The following is a 20,309-nucleotide window of genomic DNA, read 5'->3' on the forward strand; positions in this document are numbered from 1 at the left end:
ACTAGACACAGAATCTATTCGTAGGAGTACACCCCGTCCCCTGCCCCCCCCCCAGCCCACTGGCCTGGGTGGAGCAGGAAGGGTGCTAAAGATGGCTAATTGTCCAACTGGAGACCCAAGGGATTTGGCCAGTACAGCAGTCTGGTGTCTGGTGCAACAGGCCAGCTGGAGGTGTGATGCACAGAGATCCCGCCACTCCCTCCAGGCAGGGGGACAGCAAGGCAGCACCTGGGACACAAGCTGATCAAGAGGAAACCTCCTTTATTGAGACACCCTGGTACAGGCACTTGACATTTAGATCTCCCTGGGCCCAGCAAAGTAGGAGGTCACCACCTGACACCACAACTGGACAAAGAAGACCCGCAACTCCAACACAATTGGAGCAATAGTTCTGTTCCAGAGATTCCTAGGTCAGTTTTATTCTGGAAAGAGGGAGGACCAGGTCTGATCCATAGACCAGAGCACCCAGCTCTTGGCTGCAGGGCCAGACAACAGGCTGAGACTTCTTCATCAGCTCCCAGCCAAGGTCCAGGGTCTAAGTCCAAGTCCACCTTGATGTGTATCAGCCCACTTTGTGTTCCCTATCCTCCCCAGCTGGCACTGTGCTCTCATGCTTCAGAAACCCAAGGAGAATGACCTGGCTTTCTGCCCATGTGGTTGTCCCTTGCCCACATGGTGCACAGCAGGCTCTCAGCACACCCCCCATGACATCAGACACTGGGGGGAGGGGAGGCAAGTATAGCCTCGACAACTTGAGTCTCCTGCTGATCATACAGCCGCTGGCCCTTGGGTGCCCACAGATTCACACATGTCTTCACATATCCTGACAGATAAATACCAAGAATACACATCAGGAAACATGTGCCACAGAACACAGGGGAACACATGGCTCTAGGCCGAGTGTTCTGATTTGACACTGAGTGGCTGTCCCTGCCTTGCCACCCCCCAGAGAAGACCCTACAGGATTCTCAGGCCTTTGGGTCTCAGCATTTCCCAGCGTAAACCTCCGCTTCCAGACTGAGCATCTCAGACCACTGAGACCCCCTCCCTGGCCCCAGTGCACCACCCCACAGAGACAGCCACCTCGGACTGCAATCTGGAGACAGACACACTCCCCTGAGGACCCTTAGGCATCCAGGTCCTCCACAGTGAAGTCCCAAGGGAGACCCTGGTTGTTTGGAGGTGGTAGAAGGACCAGGGAAGTCCAGGACACTTTGTCCAGACCCCTATGCCCACAGCTTTACACACGTGCACAAGTTCATGCATTCATATGTGTGTGTAGACTCCCACAAGGAGAAGCATGCAGACCAGGGGTCCCAGGTCAAGGGTCAAGTGGTGGGAGGTGACCCTCGTGGGAACTCAGCAGGCTGAGGAACTGGGGCAGACAGGCTCAGGCCTCTCCTTGAATTCCAGCGTGGCTCACTACTCAATGTCCAGGCTGCCTGGTGGATGCAATGGCTCTGGGGGCTTGAAGCTGAGGACTTCCTGGTAGGTGAGTTCTGGGGGGTGAGGGGAGAGGTGAGCTCATACTGCCACCAGTGGCACTCCCTACCCACTTGTCTGGTGCCAGCTACCCAGCCCAGGCCCACCACTTTATGAGGGTAGCCTCGCCCATGACCCTTCCAAAGCCTGTCCTCTGCTGTCCCCATGCTCTGCAGGACCTACCAGTCCTATTTCTGCCTGTGCCACCCTGGAGTGGGGGGGGCATGTTGCTCCCCTCCCAGACCACCGTGAGGATTAGCTGGGGCACTTTCTGCAGGAAATGGATGGCACCCAGCTTCCATGGCAAGGCAGCAGCCCTCATGCCCCTGGGCTCCACCTCACCCCCATCCCCCAGCCTCACCTTTCTTTCTTTTTTTTAAGTTTATTCATTTTAGAGAGAGGAGAGCGAGCGAGAGAGAGAGAGAGAGAGAGAGAGAGAGAGAAGGAGAGAAGGGGTGGAGCAGGGAGCATCAACTCCCATATGTGCCTTGATTAGGCAAGCCCAGGGTTTCGAACCGGTGACCTCAGCATTCCAGGTTGACACATTATCCACAGCACCACCACAGGTCAGGCCTACCAGGCCCACCTTTCCACTCCTCCACAGTGCGTTCCTTTGCCTCAACGCTTTCATCATAGGGCTCCGCCTCAGGCTCATCATCAGGGTCATGGTACTGGCTGAAGTAGGCATGGGCCAGGGCCTCAGCTGCACTGATCCTCTGGTCACTGTCCAGCACCAGCATCCTTCCCAGGAGGTCCACGGCTGCAGAGTGGTTAGGAGACAGATGGGTGCTAGAGGTCAGCTCTGCATCCAGGCCAGACATGGAACCCTGCCCAGACCCAGGGCCCATACTCACCCAGGGGGTTGGCTCCATGAAAGATGCTCCTGAGGTCCTTCTGGGGCATGGGGGGCAGGGACTGGATGTATGTCTGGGCCTGAGAGCATATGGGAAGGGTCTGAGGGGGCTGCTTACCCCTTACCTCCTCTGCCCCAAGACAGGCAGAGGCTTGCAAAAAGAAACCCCCACACTCATTCAGTCCAACAGGCCTGGGCAAGGGCATGCACAGTCCAAACCTAGGCCTGGTACTGTCCCCTGGTCCTTGGACAGTACCACTGTTGTGGGTGCTGTGATTTTTATCCTCATTGTCTCTCATGCCAGGAATTGTCTTCCCTGTTCACCTGCTTCCCCCTAAAGGGGTCAGGTGCCTGACTTGGGCTCTATTCCACTGTGGTCCATGCTCTCCAAGTGGTTCCTGGTCCAATCCCACCCCACCCTTCCTCAACAGAACCAGGGGGCTTCGCCAGCATAGGAAGCTGGTGGTTGGGGACTCACATGTTCCGAGGCTATCTTTGCCAGAACCTCAGGGCTGGGTGTGCCCACCACCTCCATGATGAGCTTCAGCTGGTCAATGTCTGCCTGGCTCAGGAAATGCCCACTGGCCAGGCATGAGCCCTTCTTATGTCCCCAGACCCCTGATCTTGGGGCACTGCCTGGAACCTGGTCTCCTATAGCCCTCTGGTGGCACAGCGTGGGGTAGAGGAGCGAGACTGGCCAGAAAGGGCCGAGCCCACTTCCTCGACCCTCATCAGAAGGAAGGGACCCTGGCTCAACACCGCTTCCCAGCCTGGGCCAAGGATACAGTCATTTCCTGGGAAGAGGGCCTTTCCTTGGAGCAACTCAGCCATGATGCAGCCCACCGACCAGATGTCCACTGTTGAGGGAGGAGTCTCCATCAGTCTGCTCACCCCAAGTCCCTCCTCAGAGAACTGGGGGGCTGCCTGGAACTGTGCCAGCTTACTGTCCCAGTCATACCCAGGTCCCCTCCTCTAGATACAACTGTGGGCAGGGGGAGAGGTTAGCCCAAGACCCACCATGCTCTGCCCCTATGAAGGTCTGTTTCTGAATGCTGGTCCCAGACCTTGAATCCTCCATGATTGGAACCTCCCATGTCCTTGGCTTTGCCTACCCCCCAGGCCCTGGCATGAGCTCTGCCTGCCCACCCTGGCCCCACAGCACAGCCCTCGCACAGGGGCTGATATCACCTGTCTGGTTGTAGTGCATCCAGTTGAGCATAATCTCAGGGGCGCGATACCAACGTGTGGCCACATAGCCGGTCATCTCCTCATCTGCCTGGCGTGCCAGCCCGAAGTCCAGGATCTACAGCAAGCACCCAGCTGGTCAGGGTTCCCAATAATGCCTCTTCAGTGTCCCACCATCCCCCTAACACCCAGCAGTCACCCTTAGCTCGCAGTCCTCGTTCACCGCTACGTTGCTGGGCTTCAGGTCCTGCAGGGTTAGGGTGAGGGTAGGCACAGCAGGAGCGCAGGCAGCCCTGAGGAGCCCAGCCCTCACCCATACCTACCCGGTGGATGATTCCGGCTGAGTGGATGTACTGCAAGGGGGAAGATGGAAAATGGAGGTCAGGTTCTGCCCCAACGCTGTGGGCCTGCCCCTGTCTGCCTGTCCTCCTGCCAGCGCCCACCTTCAGCCCGCGCAGCAGCTGGTACACCAAGAACTGAACGTGCTCGTCGCTCAGCGCCTGGCATTTGACTATGTTGTTCAGGTCGGCGCCCATCAGGGTGGTCACCAGGTACCTGGATGGAGGCAGCGATCAGGACCGAGCGCTGCCGCCTCCCTCCCGGCCAAGCGCCCCTAGCCACTTACACTTCACTGAAGTCCTCGATGGAGGTGGCCGGGGTGAAGACGTCCAGCAGCCCGATGACCTGGCAGGAGGGGGTCAGGATAGCGGTCCAACCCTGGCCCGCCCTGCACGCCCCCGCAGGGAGTCCCAACTCACGTTCTCGTGCTTCAGGTGCTTGAGCAGCCGCAGCTCCCGGTACGTCCTCCGCGCGTGGATCAGCGACTGGAAGGGGCGCGACAGCTTCTTCACCGCCACCTTCTGGCGAAGCCGCGCGTCGTAGGCCGAGCTGCAAGGCGGTGGTTGAGGCAGTGGCAAGGACCGCGGTGCGGCGGTCCAGGACCGAGAGTGGTCTGCACATCGCCTCCCCGCAGCCTTTCCTCCTCGGGGATGGGCCCTTTCTGCCACCCTTGCTCGCCCACCGCTCTGGTCTAGCCGGCGTTTGCTCCAGCGGGAACCTCGGGCTGGGCTGCTATCCAGGTGCTGACACAGGGTCCCCAGGGATGAGAACAAGACCTGCAGATCCTCTGTGCCTCAACCGGTTCTGCTTCCTGATGGAGAAGCAGCTCACTCTCCACCCTATCCCTTCAGCCAGGGCTTCCCAACACACAGGGTCTGTCTGCTCCACCTGGGAGGCCCAGGACAGGACCTGGGTCTTTTGTCCCCTCACCCCAACGACTATCACTTCCAACCCAGGCTGGGAGCGTCTCTCCTAGCCAGGTGGAAATAACACAGAGAGAAACAGCCACTGGCTGTTCCCACAGCAATCGGTCCCCCCAGCCCCATGGGCCATGGGTCCAGGAGGCTCCCGGAAAGTTCCAGAGCCGCCTCCAAAGCCTCTGAATGTTGCAAACATGGAGGAAAAAACTGGCAATATTTTTAACAGTCAGAAACCAGGCAGTAGAGAATGTCCAGCAGAGGGTGATGTCTACATCCACACACCTCCCCTTGCCAAACTCCAATCCACGAAGTCCAGACTATCTACCCTCACAGCCATCAACTCTTTACAGGGGACTGAGTAGTCACTGCCACCATCCTCAAACACAAATAGTTCAGTCATCCCCTCACCCCCAGGTCCCACTGCACTCGGATGGGGCCCTCTGAAAGCATCACCTTTGCTAGGCTGTTCCCTCTAGCTGATGCTCCTCACTTCCCTCCCTCCTGTTCACCTCCTGTCTCTGGGATCTTGCCTTCCCCAAGAGTGAGCAGAGTCCACACAGTGCTGGGAGTAGCTCCTGCAGGACTAGGGGTGCTCATGGAACAAGGTGGTGGTGGAGAAAACCAGGTAGGTGCCTGGAGCATTTGAACCCCTCCCCCTAGCCTATCACCTGCTGGGAAAAGTCCAAGTCATTCCTGGGGTGGGAAGTAGGGGAGCCGCCCCTCAGGTGGGGAAGCAGATCCTTTTGTCTCATTGTGGCTGTGCAGCTGAATGACAGGGAATTTGGCCCTAAGCTGACAGCTTCATCAGAGGAACGTGGAGCCCAGGAGAGGGGCCATCGCCTGCACTGGGCTACATCAAGCTAAGTCAAGCTAAGTGCAGTGGAGAGAGAGAGGCCTCGGCTGCCCTTGGGAAGCTCAACACTAACTAGGAACTTCCAGAAGGTAATCTGGGCCAAATGCAATTTCAGCAAGAGCTCTATCACACTGGTTTTCAAACTTTTTACACTGGTGAAAATAGAATTATTTTGAGGACCACTAAGGCAAACATCACCCTGAGCATAAGCAAATTCAACTAAGATCATTGGGTCTGTAATCTTCATACATCAGGGTAGCTAACTCTTTCATGAACCCACAGGATATTTCTGGCAGATCAGCAGTTGAAAAATATTGCTCTATCAGATCACCCTGGAGTCACTAATACATGGCCTGTGACCCTCTTCTTGCCCTTGGCCTCTTAGAAATAAAGATAGAGACCTGTGGCTGGCTAGAATGGCTGAAAGGGCCTGTCTGAAGTTCTTGACGGCCAATGACAGAGTGAGATCAGAGGCCAAGAGGACCTCAGCCCCCTGCTCCAGGTGCCAGAACTGGGTCTCAGGACAGGCTGGGGAAGTCCCATTCTTAACTTTCTGCCAGAGCCTGGAACCATTTCCCAAAGGCAGCTGCATCCGCACCCCCTTGACCACGGCAGTGGACAGCAGCCACCTGGCACTGGCTTCCGTTAAGAAACCCATTGGGTGTTGTAGGAAGGGGTGGACACCTCTCAACATGCACAGTCAGCTGCATGGTTAGCCTTGCAAATGACACTAGGACTTCCTGCAACCAACTGACCCTCAGCCCCTCTGGCAGGGTAACAGGCCTCAGCAGAATCTGAACCTCTTCTTCCCTCCCCAACTCCATTCTCCAAGCCCCAGAGCCTAACTGCAGGGCTGTGGTCTGAGTTCTTTTGTTTGATGCAAAAATAGAGTGGGGTGTGGAACCCCTTAAGGGTTGGAGGGGTAATAGTAGATGTCTTTGCTTAGGCCTAAGCCCCATCTGAAGTCCAAAACCCCTTGCAAAAGAGGGAAAGGAGGCAGGACCCACGGGAAACCTGAGGCTATCCTAAGGGGAGATGTCTTGCCCTCTGCCTATCTAGGGTTTTCGGTTTTAAACAAAAGGGGGGGTGGCATCTGCCAGACCCCGGGGCTGCCTGACCCTTGACCGGTGGCACCCCAGATGTGTGCTCATACATTTTGCGGTCCAGGAGGCCAGCCCTTTTGCCGGCTATGACGCCGCAGGACTCGGGCCTGCTGGAGGACAAGCCGAGTGGACGGGGCGGGAGGACAACCCCTCTCCCTCCCCCGGAGCAGCGTATGGTAGGAAAGTTTCCTTCACGCCCCCTACCCCCCATTCTTTACAATGATCAGCGCAGGGCCCGGGCGCGGTTCAGGGTGAGGCCCCACCCCACGGCCGGAACCCCGCAGGGCGGGGAGGGGGCGTGCGTTCTGTTCCGCCCCGGGAACCCCCCCCACCCCTCCCCGCCCCTACCAGACGGAGCCGTAGGCGCCCGAGCCCACCGGGCGCAGCCCCTGCAGCCGCTGCGGCACCTCCCACACTGTCTTGTTCAGCTCCTGCCGGTAGAAGCCGGCACGCGGACCAGACATGTCCGCCCGCGCCCCTCACCGCGCCCGAGCGCGAGCGGAGCGCAAGGAGGGCGGTGCGCGGGGCGGGGCCGGTGAGGGGTTCCCGGGGACAAGGCGGCTTCCTGCTTCTCCGAGGCGCGGCGGAGCGGAAACCGGCCCTCCTCTCCCCTCCCGGGGCGGTCCCCGGGAGGATGGGCCGCGCCGAATGCAGGGGGGTGGCGTCCAGCGTCAGACTTACAGCCGCTCCTGCTTTTACATCCTGGGGTCTACGCACCTACCCAAATATCCGCCCACGTTCTTTCCTTTCCCCGGCGCAGCGGATCCAGGCCACTGCAGCCTCTCTCAGGACTCGGCTCCCGCACCCTTACCGCCGGCACTGGCGCCAACACCTCCCTCGCCCCACCTCCGGTCCCATACCGCTTCCCCCAGCTGCTCCTTCAAAATCAGAGATGCCAGGGCGAACTATCATCAACATAGAAAATGCCAACTAATAACAACTAGGCACTGGGTTGGATAGGGCTCCCTCTGCGGTGGGCAGACGGCGCCTTGGGTTCTGGGCCAACCAGGCCACTCCCCACAGAGGTTTACCCGGCCTCTGTTGAGAGCAGCCCTGCGCCTCTTGGGGGAACTATAACCTCCCAGTCAGGCCTTAGGACCAACCATGTCAGGACCAGGGACAGCGGCGGCACCAGGGGGCATTTGGGGTATTTTACCCGTAAGAAGCTTTCCCCAAATGGATCTTCTGCTGTGCCTGGTACCTTTCCCCCTTCTGGAACAACCCTCCTCAGCTGTCATCTCTTCCAGGAAGCCCACCCTGACTTTCCTAGGTACCAGAGGAGGCCCTGTAATTTGCAACCACAGTTTCCAGGAGCTAACTCCTCCCTACAGCTCTTTGCTCTTTTTTTTTTTTTTTTTAATTGATTTTAGAGAGACAGAAAGGGGGGGGGGGAGAAAGAGAGAGCGAGAGGGAGGGGGTGGGAGAAGCATTCATTTGTTCCACTGAGTTGTGCATTCATTGGTTGCTTTGGGTATGTGCCCTGACCAGGGATCAAACTACAACCTTAGGGATTCAGGAGGAGGCTCTAACCCACTGAACTAACTGGCCAGGGCTCCCATTTGCTCTTGCAGTTTAGTTCCCATGGCTGCTCTGCTAGGTGTTCCCCTAGAGGAGCAGGATGGCCCACTTCTACCTAACACTCGTATGCCCCATTTTGCAGTGAAGATAAAAGACTCCTAGGCCCTGGCCGGTTGGCTCAGTGGTAGAGCGTCGGTCTGGCGTGCGGAAGTCCCGGGTTCGATTCCCGGCCAGGGCACACAGGAGAAGCGCCCATCTGCTTCTCCACCCCCCCTCCTTCCTCTCTGTCTCTCTCTTCCCCTCCCGCAGCTGAGGCTCCATTGGAGCAAAAAGATGGCCTGGGCGCTGGGGATGGCTCCTTGGCCTCTGCCCCAGGCGCTAGAGTGGCTCTGGTCGTGACAGAGCGAAGCCCCAGATGGGCAGAGCATCGCCCCCTGGTGGGCATGCCGGGTGGATCCCGGTCGGGTGCATGCAGGAGTCTGTTTGCCTCCCCGTTTCCAGCTTCAGAAAATTAAAAAAAAAAAAAAAAAGATAAAAGCCTCCTAACCCCTGCCCTGGAGCAGCAGATGGTGGGACTGCCCCTCCAAGGAAAGCGGGACATTACGGTACACGTTCAGCAAATCAGCTGTGGACACACACAACACAGAAGCCCAGCGTTCTGCTTTTTTTTTTTTTTTGTCTTTTTCCGAAGCTGGAAACTGGGAGAGACAGTCAGACAGACTCCCGCATGCGACCAGGATCCACCCGCACGCCCACCAGGGGGCGACGCTCTGCCCACCAGGAGGCGATGCTCTGCCCCTCCGGGGCGTGGCTCTGCTGTGACCAGAGCCACTCTAGCGCCTGGGGCAGAGGCCAAGGAGCCATCCCCAGCGCCCGGGCCATCTTTGCTCCAATGGAGCCTCGGCTGCAGGAGGGGAAGAGAGAGACAGAGAGGAAGGAGAGGGGGAGGGGTGGAGAAGCAGATGGGCGCTTCTCCTGTGTGCCCTGGCCAGGAATCGAACCCGGGACTCCTGCACGCCAGGCCGACGCTGTACCGCTGAGCCAACCGGCCAGGGCCTGCTTTTTTTTGAAACAAACTAAAACCTGAGTTTTTATAGAAACCACTTTTCTTTCTTTTTTTTAGCTAGAGAGAGGGAGAGAGATGAGAAGCATAAACTTGTAGTTGCCTCACTTTAGTTGTTCATTGATTGCTTCTCATAGTGCCTAATCAAGGGGCTCAAGCCAGAGAACCCGTGTTCAAGCCAGAGACTTCTAGGTTTTGAACCTGGACTTCAGTGTCCCCGTTGACGCTTTGTCCACTGTGCCACCACCAGTCAGGCAAGAAACCACCTGATTTTTAAATATTGGCAACCAAATGAAAATAAAACATGTCAACGCAGTACCCGGCAAACAGACCCATCTGCCCAGATAATCCGGCCCCGGGGAAGCAGGCTCTCAGTCCCAGCGGCAAAGCGCACTTTGGCCATGTCCAGAGCCACAGGCCTCAGTTTCCCTTCTAGGAGCTATTGTTCCCCCCTCCTCCCCAGAAGTCTGCTCTGGGTCTCCTCGAGGACCCTGCTCTGGGACGCCTTTCTCGGGTAGCTGAGGTTTTGTGCGGACTTAATGAGGCCTCTGCTAAAGCCTGGGGTGGGGCGGGAGCGGAGCCCTGGCTGTGGGAACCGGCCTTTGTCTGCGGTAGCCCGCGAGCTGGAGCCCGTTCCCATGACGACCGACCCCGCCCCTGCGCAGGGGTTGGACAACCCCCGTGCTCTCCGGGACAGGGTCTGCTCACCCAAGGGAGCCCCCTCCCAGCCTTCCTTGGAATCCGGGCGGTGAGTGGTCAGAGATGACCAGAGTGGAGGGGCCTCCCTGCCGGGCTCAGCGGGTCACACGGAGTGGATGGAGACCCTCCTCGTTCAGCAAATCAGCTGTGGACACACACAACACAGCCTGTGACACTGGCCCAGAGACAGGTCCCCCCCTCCATGCTTCCTTCTGGGGAAGGTTCCGGTGGTGGTAACAGTACAGGGGTGTGGCCAGGGAGAGTTTCTCCCGGCAGGGGCGGGCGCGGCGGGCGCGGCGGGGGGGGGGGGGGGGGGGGGGAGGCGGGGGGGGGGGGGGGGGGGGGGGGGGGGGGGGGGGGGGGGGGGGGGGGGGGGGGGGGGGGGGGGGGGGGGGGGGGGGGAGGGGGGGAGGCGGGGGAGGGAAGACAGGGAACATCCCCTGGAGAGGTGATACCAAACAGCCCTGCCTCCCAAGGACTGGCCTTGATTTAAGGAACAGAAAAGAGGTTGGTGGCCATGGTGGATGGTTGTGGCAGACAGGGTGGAGCAGGGTTCAGTTTCAGATTTTTGTTTTTAGGGAGCTCTGCTGGACATTCTCAGTGTCATCCAGGCCACCAGACCAAGGCTGCCATGTATAGGTGAGAGGACTGAGCCTGAAGCGGTGGGTGGTGGAGGCAGGCAGGGGCAGCAGCCCAGAGTAGGAACATAGGTGTGAGGATGGGGGGCTGCCACATCTGAGTCCTGGTCTCCCTTCACCCTCTACTGTGACTCACTGTCACCTCTGAATGCCAAGAGCCCAGCCCTTATCTCTGTGTCCACTGTTTCCCTGGTCCAGGTCACCCCCTCCTTTTTCAGCCCCTCACCAGTCTGGTTGCCCTCCTCTATGAGGTCACAATGAACTTCTTAAAATGCTAATCTGGGTGTGTCCAAGATAGGATTCATGGTTCTAATAAGCAAGGAAACAAGATGTGGCCTGCCACTTGGAAGGAAAGGTGGAGGTTGTAGGTGGCTCCCTCCTGGAGAACATTCTGACCACTCATGGCTGGGCTGCCTACTCCATACTTCCCGACATCCATGCCATTTCTACCCTTCCTAGGCCCCATGAAAGGACAGCCCCTGGATCCCTTCACATTCCTTCCTCCAAGTGGGCCCAGCTGATGGACCTGCAGCCCTCCCAATCTCCAAGCTTTAGAGTAGAAGTTGGGTGTGTGTGTGTGGGAGGGATCTCACTGACTTTCCCATCTTCTTGCCTGGCTGCCCCCAGGGGTGAGGGGGCAGAAGTGGCCTGTAGGGATCCAGTCTGGAAGCCAGGCCTCCAGTGCCCACCCCCCACTTCAAGCTCGGCACTCCCAGACTGCTCCCCTGCTCTGGTTTGGCAGTAATGTTTTTAGATTCCTGACTAGCTGGGTCTCTGGAAAGGAGGAACCTAGTATGGACCATAGCATTGCCATTTCAGGGGTACCTGGGTGGGGATGTTGGTTGTTTGCACCCACCTTTGTTCCAGATGGCTTAAACAGGGCTGCCCCCAGGCAGAGTGGCCTCACCCAGGGAGACTCCCCAGGGACTACAGACCTGCAGCCACAGTAGAAACCCAGCCAACCAGCAGTGAAAAAGAGTTTTATTTGATTTATAATGAACAGTCATAGCCTGACCAGGCGGTGGCGCAGTGGATAGAGCATTGGACTGGGATGCAAAGGACCCAGGTTCGAGACCTTGAGGTCGCCAGCTTGAGGGTGGGCTCATCTGGTTTGAGCAAAGCTCACCAGCTTGGACCCAAGGTCGCTGGCTCGAGCAAGGGGTTACTCGGTCTGCTGTAGCCCTACAGTCAAGGAACATGTGGAAAGCAATCAATGAACAACTAAGGTGTTGCAACGAAAAACTAATGATTGATGTTTCTCATCTCTCTGCGTTCCTGTCTGTCTGTCTCTATCTATCCCTCTCTCTCTCTGTCTCTGGGAAAAAAAAAAAAAAGAACAGTCACAGTGATGTGCCCCAAGTGGAGAGAACACAGGCTGGGGCTGCCTGCCACCAGTATCCCTGCTGCCCAAGGATAAGCCAGCATGTGTTGGGAAGAAGTTCAGACTGGTGTAATCCAGACATGTGAGCACCTGGATCCAGCCATATCTGAAGCTAGACCACCTCTACTCCCTTATTATAGAGCCACCAAATCCCTTTTGGTAAAGCACAAGGTATTCTTGAAACACAAAGGCTCCCTCAGAGCAGGCTTTGTCTGCCCCATTTACTGCAGAGTCCCTAGTGCCCAGCACCATGTGTATTGAGTAAGGAGCCTGACACTGCTGTATGTGCACACATGCATGTGTAACTAACAGCCACAAGGCGACATATCTCATAGCTCCTGCCCTGCACAGGACTCGGGGATTGAAAGCAACCCCCCCTCCCCCAGATCCCCAGAGAATCCCCTTCCTCTGGCACCAGCAAAGGTACCACTTGCTCTCAGGTACTGGGTTTTGACCCCTACTTATGTCCTGAGACATCCTGGAATGGTTCATGGGACAGAGCCCACCCCAATGGCCCCACAGCCTCAAACAGGGGGTGACAGGGCCCTCTATCCCAGAGCCAACCTCGGTGTCCAGTATGGTCTACATACAGTAAGGCCTTACTAAATGTGCACTGGGTGGACTGAATGGACCATGCCTGTAAGGTACCTCCACCTCAGGAAGGAAGGTCACTGTGAGCTCAAGGTCCAGACAGCAGGCTACCTTCACCACTGCCACCCCCACTACTCTATGGCTCCTGGTGGCTTAGCCCAAGATCAGAGACTTCACCACCTGAACCCCCATAAGCCACCCCAAGATCACTTTCAGGCCTGAGCTGCCACAGTGCCTCTCCAAGCCTGAGGCCTCACTGCACTTGACCATTCTCTTCTTTGGGGTGGATTCAGCTCAGCTAATGGTTGTGGGTGAGCTATGGCCTCTGAACACTCCCCCATGGGCCTGGTCCACAGGAACCAGGGAGATGGGGTGGGTACGTGAGCCACACAGGCCCACCTAGGGCCAGTGTCTGGGAAGGTAGACCATGAGCAGGACAGGCCCAGAAATGAGAGCAGGTGAGAAGGGACTGCAGACCTGCAGTCCCAGTAGGAACCTAGCCAACCAGTAGAGTGAAAAAGACAGTTTTATTTGATTTACAATGAACAAGATTTACAAAAGGGGTGAGGGGGTCCTAGCTGAGCTGCTCCTGGCCTCCCAGACTGGGCAGAGCCTCCAGAACAGCCTGTCTGACAGGCTGAACCTAGGACCCCCCCAAAGTCTGCTGGATCCCCTCTGGCTGCCTGGGCCTCGACGTCTGACGTCCAGCTTGACCTTTGAGGTGGGGCCTGCAGCACGGAGTCCACCCAGAGTGCTGATGCTCCACAGAGCAGGCCAGGTGAGGTCAGGAAGGTATTGTACCGCTTTTCTCCTCCAGTCCAGGCGGGCAGACAGTCCAGGCTTGATGCCCCAGGGGCTGCAGGCACTCAGACCCCACCCAAAGAGGCCAAACCCAGGTATCTGAGGCGGCTGCTGGTGCTTGGGAGTGGGGGGGGGGGGGGCTGAGGCCCGACTGCCCCAAGCGACACGAGGTGATGCCAGGGACGAAAGGCACGTTTGAGAATAGCTCAGGAGACTCCACTTGGAGACAACGCTCGATGCTGGTTCTTCAGGAGGGGCTGGTGCTGGAGGGCGCCAGGCACTATTGCTCGGGAGAAAGATGCTACGTGGCTACCAACACTGAGGTGGGGTCCCCGCTGTACCCACACTCACACGCCCTGGGGCGCTGTTCCTCTGCCAGTGAGAGAAAAGGGCTGAGCCTACCACCTCGACCTCGTTCCCCAGGGGCTGCCCAGTGCCGGCACTGGGCATCACGCACCTGTGCCCCGAGACTATGGTGGCAGAGACCCGAAATCAGAGGTCTGTGACCTTGTTCTCGAGAGCAGCTGCAATCTGCTGCAGGCGGAAGGCCAGCTGCATCTTCTGGGCAGCAGGGTCCTCCTCCAGGGCGTTGATGATCTGAGGGTGGGTCACGTCAGACCACAGGCAGGGAGGGGGCTGCCCACGCACTACCACCCCAGGAGGATGGGACTTCCTACCTTGTCATAGTATTTCTGTGTATACTGGTAGAGCTGGTGGAGGGCCACAAGGGTATTCAAGGAGTCTGTGTGTGCCTGGGGTTGAGAGGGCACAGTGTGATCCAGGGCAAGGAAGGGCAGGAAGCTGTCACCCAGTGGAGCAAGCAGTGGACTGTGACATGTCGTAGCCTCACAGCACTCAGATATGTGGGCAGCCACAGACAGACACAGCTCCCCATTCATGCAGGTGTATGGCAGACATAGCCAACTTGGAGCTTATACAACCCCCAGCCCACATGTGGTCACACGTGGATGCCAGCCCAACTGGCCTCACCCTCTGTCTCTCTCCTGGGAGCACAGCACACCGCAACCAGGGAGGGTCCTTGAGTGTGTTCCCTGAGACCCCCCCTTACCCGAGAAATCTCTGCCAAATGCGTGTTCATGTCCTGGTCACTGACTTGCACCATCTGTCTGATTCCCTTGTAGTAACTGTGGGAAAGAGGGGGGGGCACAGTGGGTCCCAAATGCTGGACCCAAAGCTGTGCACCAGAATGCTCCTCCCAGGGGTCCCACCGGGTGGGGGTCAAGGGTGGGATCACTTACTCCTCCACCATCTTCTTATAGGTCGAGATCTCCTTGGCGTACAGCAGCTTGTTGCTGGGAGAGTCCTGTGGGGGTCAGAGCCAAGTGACGCCCAGGCCAAGGTAGGCTGGCTGCTGTCTCTGACCTTGGGCTCTGCTGGAGCCAGGCTTGGCCCACTCAGGAAAAGGAGGGGTAGTGCTCCTGCCCAGCTAGAACTGATGGGCATCCCCATGCTGACATCAGATTGTAATTTGTAGTAAAAGTCACCATGGAGGGGAAGGATGGGGTCTCAGGCTCTGTCCCCCAACACCTTACCTCGCACCTGCCTTCTCCTGAGCTCCAGCTTGAAATGTGCAAACCTACAACCCAAACCTCCTGGCACGTCCTGTCACAGCCACGACTCCCCCCATGGACACTGCCCCGTTAAAATCCCCCAGGCTTCCTGGGTGAGGCCCCGCCTTGCCTTCCCCCCACCAGAGGCTGCCGCAGGGTCACTCACACGGCTCAGCTTGTGCTCTGTGCGTGTGCAGGCATCCATGAAGGTCTGAGCAATGACGGACAGGGAGGCGTCCACCACCTCGTGGACGTGCACGTCAAAGATGAAGTGGGGGTTCTTGAGAATGTTTACCCAGAATCGGAGTGGTAAACTGAGACAGAGCAACAGTGTGTGAGGGGCTGCTGAAATCAGTGAGCAGGTGGGTGGAGGGATGGAGGAGCCCTTACCTGTTTGTCTTCCAGATGTGGATGGTGTCCTCGTCCTTGATGTCATGCTTCTCAGCCTGCTCGTCCAGGAAGTCGAAGAAGTACTTGACTGCAGGCGGAACGGCGAGGCCAGGTGCCAGCACACTCTGGAAGAAGTTGTCCACAAACTGCTGCAGCGTGCCCTGTCAGGTGAAGGAGGACTCAGCGTTCTGCCCACTGCCCACCCCATGCCCATCTGCCTGCCCCACACCCACCTTGACTGACAGTAGTCGGGTCAGGTAGATCTCAGTGATGGCCTTGGTGCGCTCCTTCTCCTTCATGCTGCCACGCTTGGGCTTGCCCTCCTCTACCTCGTCCGTGGGACGCACCAGGTGCCATACTCGGTTCTCGTCCTCCAGGAGGGCGTGGCCTATGGGGAGGGTGTGCCAAGGGATAAGGCTAGAGCTCAGGGCCGGTTATCACACTAGGCTCAGCAGTCCCCAGATGGTACCCTGAGGTGGACACTGGTCCATGCTGACTTCCAGGGGCCAGAATAAAACAGGAAAGAAGGAACTCACGCTCCCCAGGCAGATCCTGCTGGCTATCCTCAGGCTGCTGTGAGACCCCCACCTTGGACAGGATGAGAGTGGCTCCGTCCCGGACCTGGGAAACATGGTCATGAGGGCAGGCCTCACTCTCCAGGCCCCTACCTGTGGGGAACACGGCCTCCCTGAGCCGCCCGTACTCACGTTGTAGTGCATCAGAGTGTTGATGCGTTTCCACCGGCCCTCCCGCTGGGATGTCAGGTCCAGGTCGGACAGTATCTGGGCTGTGGATCCAGGACGCCATTCTGTGGACGACATAGCCCAGCTCCTGGAACTCAACCACAGATCACCCTGCAGGGAGCCCTGCTGTCTGTTCCCTCACTTTGCCTGCCCAACCGAGATGGGCATGCGGGGATGACGCTCACCGAGGACCACACTGTCCGCCTTGGGCCAGCGGGAGCAAGGCTGTGTGCGGTACACCTGGTCAATGATTTTCTCCTTAACCTGGGAGATAGTGTCGCAGTTGAGCACCTTGACAGGGATGGCGTCGACCCCTTCATCCTGGACGATCACGCTCACCGTCTGCCGGAAGGATATGGGATGAAGGGCCAGTAGGTGGCCCAGCCTTGCCCGCCCTGCAGCTCTGGCTCAGCAGGACAGAATGGAGGAACAGAGGGTACTCCTTCACAGTTCACAGCAAGTCTAACGGGAGTGCACACAAACTCACCATCACTCACACTTGGGTGCCCATGCCCTCCTGGGGTCACTGCATTTAGAGGGTCTCTCCAGCACAGGGAGGTAAACAATACCCTGCTCTGGTCCTGGGACTGGCCCAGAACCCGGCCCTAGGACTCACCAGGGGCATGTACTCCACATCGTCCCCCAACAGCCCTGTGTCGTTGAGGGTGTATTTGGCCTTCTTCTGCACGGCGTCCACTGGGCCCTTCTCTACCTGGTGCTTGATGGCCTTGAAGAGCTTGTACAGAGGCTCGCCAGCACTGTCCTGGAGCAACGTGGGCAGGCTCAGCCTCAGATAGGCTGACCATGCCCAGCTTGAGGTGCTGCCTGGGCAGGTGGATGTTTAGGGGATGCCAGCTTGCCCACCCCAGCCTGCCACATGGAGCCCACCTTGAGGTACTGGTACAGGCAGATAGACATCCAGTTGGATAGCATTCTCTCCACCACTGTCTCAGACCTGGAGGTGCAGACAGGCCTCGTACCAAGGTCCCCTCAGTGTCCTTAGGCCCAGCTGGTTCTTCAAGCACCCAGATCAGCCACCCCAGCCTGGCCCCCACCAGAATGCCCGGCCTCTTTGAGGGTGGACATATCAACCCATCCTGCAGAGGGCTGATGCTGAGGGGGAGCAGCTAAGTGACCAGCAGAGGCTAGTGGCTGCCAGGGACGCCACCCTGCCATGTCTCCTCCCTACTCCTCAGCACTGGCTTCCCCTGCTGGGAAACCAGGTGCCCAAGTAAGCTTGTGCCACCACAGCCTCCACTCCCGTGCCCCGCCCACACGCACCTGCGCAGCATCAGCTTGGGGTTCTTGGCCACCACATACTGTTCCATGAGCTCCAGGAAGAGCGTGCGCATGATGTCTGTGTAGTACTCCAGCTTCCCGTGCAGAGCCACCGTCAGCAGGGACGCAAAGTAGACCTTGGCACGGGCGGAGAACTCCCGCTGGTTCTCCAGGGTGTGAATGAACTGTGGGGACAGCTGGTCTGGTCAGAGCTCACCCACACCGAGCCTGCCCCCCCCCCCGCACCACCCCACCTGCCCGCTTGCTTACGTTGATGAGGAAGGACTTGCTGTTGAGCAGGTTGGAGAACTGGTAGAGAGCCTGCTCCACCACGGGCCGCCGCGACTCAGGAATGTCCAGCTTGCCTGTGATCATCACATCCTTGTCGCCATCCTTGGAGGGCAGGAAGAAGACGCGGTCGGTGTAAGTCTTGTAGTCCAACACAGGGATGCCTGCCTCATGTACGTCGCTCGCCTGGTCCTCCATCTCAATCATCAGGTCTATGGGGACAACGGCACTGACACCTTGCCCTCTTCTGCCACTACCAAGGGCGCCCCCCGCCCCGTGAGCCCCACAGCCGCACCCGTGAACTCCTTCTTGCAGCGGTCACGCACACTCTCCTCCAGGCCCTCTAGCTGGGACTTGATCTTCTCATACTCGCGCTCGGCCTGCTGGCTCTTCCTCCTGTGCATGGGGAGGCTTCTGGGACCTGGCCTGGACCCCTGCCCATGCTGGGCAGTAAGTGTGGCCAGAGGGCTGAGGCAGGCATCGGAGGGGCAGGGCCAGGGCTGTGGGAGGGGCAGGGCCAGGGCTGTGGGAGGGGCTTACCAGTAGCAGTAGACAGACACAGCGATGATGACCACCATGGGCACTATGACCAGCGGCAGGATGAGGCTGAGAGGCACTTCACTCACACGACTGTCATACTCCACGCGGCCCAGCACCCACTCCCGGGAGCCGAACTTCACCTGTGTGGAGGGGAGGATGCAGCACAGACAGGTGTGGGGCTAAGGCGAGTGCCCAGCACCATCAGGCACAGGCTGGTGCTACCTCCCCACCTGGCCCTCAAGTCCACTGCCCCACACGCACAATGAACTCGGGCAGGTTGAGTGTCGTGTCTCGCTTCTGCCGACGCTTAGGGGGCGGCTGCACCTCTGGGGGCTCGCAGTACAGGTCGGTCTCAGTCAGTGTCTTCATGATGCAGCGCTCGGCACCCACAAAGGCCTCAGCCTCATGGAGCGTCATGGCCTTGTTCAGGTTGGTGCCCTGTGGGTAGGGGGTGGTGGGGTCACTGTGAGCAGGAAGGAGTCACCTGGACCAGCTCAGCCCAGACCTCATTGAGTAGCATCCCTCACACACGGCGCCTGGTCAGGATTCTGACCCCGGGACTGTGGCCAGTCCTCACCTGGGCATGGATGAGTTTGTTGACCTGTTTCTTGACGCCCCCTGTGAAGTTCTTGAAGGTGGGATCAGCTACATACTCGAACGCCCCAGCTTCGGTCCTGAGCAAGACTCGATGCCCATCCATCTGAATGAGTGCTGTGAGGTTATAGGCCTCAGGCTCCTCGGGGACGGCCGGGGACGAGAACACGACCCTGGAGTCATTGTGGAACTCATATTCCGTACCCACAACCTGCAGGTTGAGGCCAGGACATCAGGCCACTTGGCAAAGGCCCCATCCCTCCCCAGTTGGGACCAGCAGCCGACATTGGATCTGAGTTCCCCGCCAGCAGCAGGACTGACCATTGTGGGCTGCAGGGGTCCGGCCTCCCGCCGCCTGCGCCTCCAGGACTCCAGAGGCTCGGCTATGACCACCATGGCAAACTTCTGGATCAGGCTGAAGCCCTGTCCTGTCACGTTGATGCTGCGGCCGCCACTGGGGATGGGACAGGTGGGGCACGTGAGTGGGCAGGTCTGGGCAAGGGAGATGCCCAGACAGCTCCAGAGCAGATGCCCATGAGGCCATGCCCCCCACCCCATGTTGGCCATGTGGCAGGCTCGGGGAGGGCAGGGTTGGCGTCCCTGACCTGACCCCACTCTGATTTTGGGTGCCATGCAGATAGGTCTCTGTGAGTACATGTGACCATGAGCACTGCCATCCTCGAGCATCACAGGGCTAAGGGGTCATGGGGCTTGCCCATCAGGCTTCCTAGGAGGAAGCTGATTTGGGGGTACAGTGGGGTTTTCCAGATGCTTGCTACTACCACCTAGACCAGCCCTACACATCAGGGAGGCAGTGACCAACAAGGGATGGGGATGGAGGGAGAGGCCACACCTGACAAAGCTTCGCGTTGGCTCGAAGGCCTGTAGCACTGGATTCTCACGGTAGGTGAATGTAATTCCAGGGTTGGGCACTTGGGAGCCCCCATAGTAGATTTCCAGGAGGTGCTCCCCTGGAGTCAGCTGGGGGCCAGTGACACATTGGAGTTGTGCCCCAAACTGCATCCTGGAAAGGAGGACAGTTGCCAGTAATTGTCCACTCTACGCTGGGACCAACCCCAGCCCTGGGCTAAAGGTCAGTGGGTCAGGTTGATTGCACTGGTCCCTCCAGGACACACTCAGGGTCATGTCCACGATACCCCCGCCCTGTCCCCCAAACCAGAGCAGATCAGGGCTTCACTGGCCTCTGATAATACCCACACATTACAAGGGACATCATTGATGGTCACCCGCACGTCTTCCTGAGAGCCGGTGTCCAGGTGAGTGCCGTTGATGGTCAGCATGGTGCCACCTGCCCGTGGCCCCTGCTTCGGCTCCACACTGAGGGGCTGAGGCTCCTAGGAGAGATGAGTACATCTGGTTTAGGGCTGAGGCGGCGGCCCTCCTTACCTCCTAGACCTTAACTATTGTCAGAAGGTGGCAGGGGCACAGCCCCAGGAGTCAGCAGCAATGGCCAGACCC

The 20,309-nt window shown here is 58.5% G+C and overlaps 2 protein-coding genes across 12 annotated transcripts in view; both read right to left on the reverse strand.

Moving 5' to 3' along the window:
* Positions 1-241: 241 nt before the first annotated feature.
* Positions 242-7,293, reverse strand: MAPK11 (mitogen-activated protein kinase 11). Of its 3 annotated transcripts, none has more exons than XM_066358750.1 (12): positions 7,084-7,293; positions 4,279-4,408; positions 4,146-4,204; positions 3,964-4,075; positions 3,844-3,873; positions 3,720-3,758; positions 3,524-3,638; positions 3,121-3,192; positions 2,814-2,893; positions 2,337-2,415; positions 2,069-2,242; positions 242-1,499 (listed from the first exon to the last, which is right to left on the reverse strand). In XM_066358750.1, the coding sequence occupies exons 1-12, from the start codon at positions 7,197-7,199 to the stop codon at positions 1,423-1,425; spliced, it is 1,083 nt and encodes a 360-aa protein (XP_066214847.1). In that variant the 5' UTR covers positions 7,200-7,293; the 3' UTR covers positions 242-1,422. The 3 variants fall into 3 exon arrangements, with proteins under 3 accessions (XP_066214847.1, XP_066214846.1, XP_066214848.1); XM_066358749.1 differs by having other exon boundaries at positions 3,720-3,767; XM_066358751.1 differs by lacking the exon at positions 3,720-3,758 and having other exon boundaries at positions 7,084-7,292.
* Positions 7,294-13,133: 5,840 nt separating this feature from the next.
* PLXNB2 (plexin B2) overlaps positions 13,134-20,309 on the reverse strand; it is a 31,200-nt gene continuing 24,024 nt past the window's right edge. For 8 of the 9 annotated variants that reach the window (XM_066358759.1, XM_066358752.1, XM_066358757.1 and 5 more), the window contains 21 exons: positions 20,049-20,185; positions 19,684-19,854; positions 19,152-19,284; positions 18,814-19,041; positions 18,498-18,674; positions 18,237-18,376; positions 17,992-18,092; positions 17,679-17,908; positions 17,412-17,593; positions 17,019-17,085; positions 16,747-16,893; positions 16,316-16,472; positions 16,095-16,195; positions 15,924-16,008; positions 15,621-15,775; positions 15,388-15,548; positions 15,164-15,311; positions 14,686-14,750; positions 14,496-14,571; positions 14,104-14,178; positions 13,134-14,023 (listed from right to left, as the gene is read on the reverse strand). In XM_066358759.1, coding sequence (XP_066214856.1) covers positions 13,919-14,023; positions 14,104-14,178; positions 14,496-14,571; positions 14,686-14,750; positions 15,164-15,311; positions 15,388-15,548; positions 15,621-15,775; positions 15,924-16,008; positions 16,095-16,195; positions 16,316-16,472; positions 16,747-16,893; positions 17,019-17,085; positions 17,412-17,593; positions 17,679-17,908; positions 17,992-18,092; positions 18,237-18,376; positions 18,498-18,674; positions 18,814-19,041; positions 19,152-19,284; positions 19,684-19,854; positions 20,049-20,185 — 2,841 coding nt within the window. In that variant the 3' untranslated portion in view covers positions 13,134-13,918. The remainder of the gene's footprint in view (positions 14,024-14,103; positions 14,179-14,495; positions 14,572-14,685; positions 14,751-15,163; positions 15,312-15,387; positions 15,549-15,620; positions 15,776-15,923; positions 16,009-16,094; positions 16,196-16,315; positions 16,473-16,746; positions 16,894-17,018; positions 17,086-17,411; positions 17,594-17,678; positions 17,909-17,991; positions 18,093-18,236; positions 18,377-18,497; positions 18,675-18,813; positions 19,042-19,151; positions 19,285-19,683; positions 19,855-20,048; positions 20,186-20,309) is intronic. The other variant, XM_066358758.1, reaches the window with a different exon arrangement.

Source organism: Saccopteryx leptura, chromosome 1, assembly GCF_036850995.1.
Source record: "Saccopteryx leptura isolate mSacLep1 chromosome 1, mSacLep1_pri_phased_curated, whole genome shotgun sequence".
In the NCBI taxonomy this organism is placed as follows: Eukaryota; Metazoa; Chordata; class Mammalia; order Chiroptera; family Emballonuridae; genus Saccopteryx; species Saccopteryx leptura.

Coding starts and splice junctions, on each gene's coding strand:
- MAPK11 (XM_066358749.1), bottom strand. CDS start 7,199: ATGTCTGGTCCGCGTGCCGGCTTCTACCGGCAGGAGCTGAACAAGACA. Junction 4,076..4,145: donor ATCGAGGACTTCAGTGAAGT/GTAAGTGGCTAG, acceptor GCCTCCATCCAG/GTACCTGGTGACCACCCTGA. Junction 3,874..3,963: donor AGCTGCTGCGCGGGCTGAAG/GTGGGCGCTGGC, acceptor TCCCCCTTGCAG/TACATCCACTCAGCCGGAAT.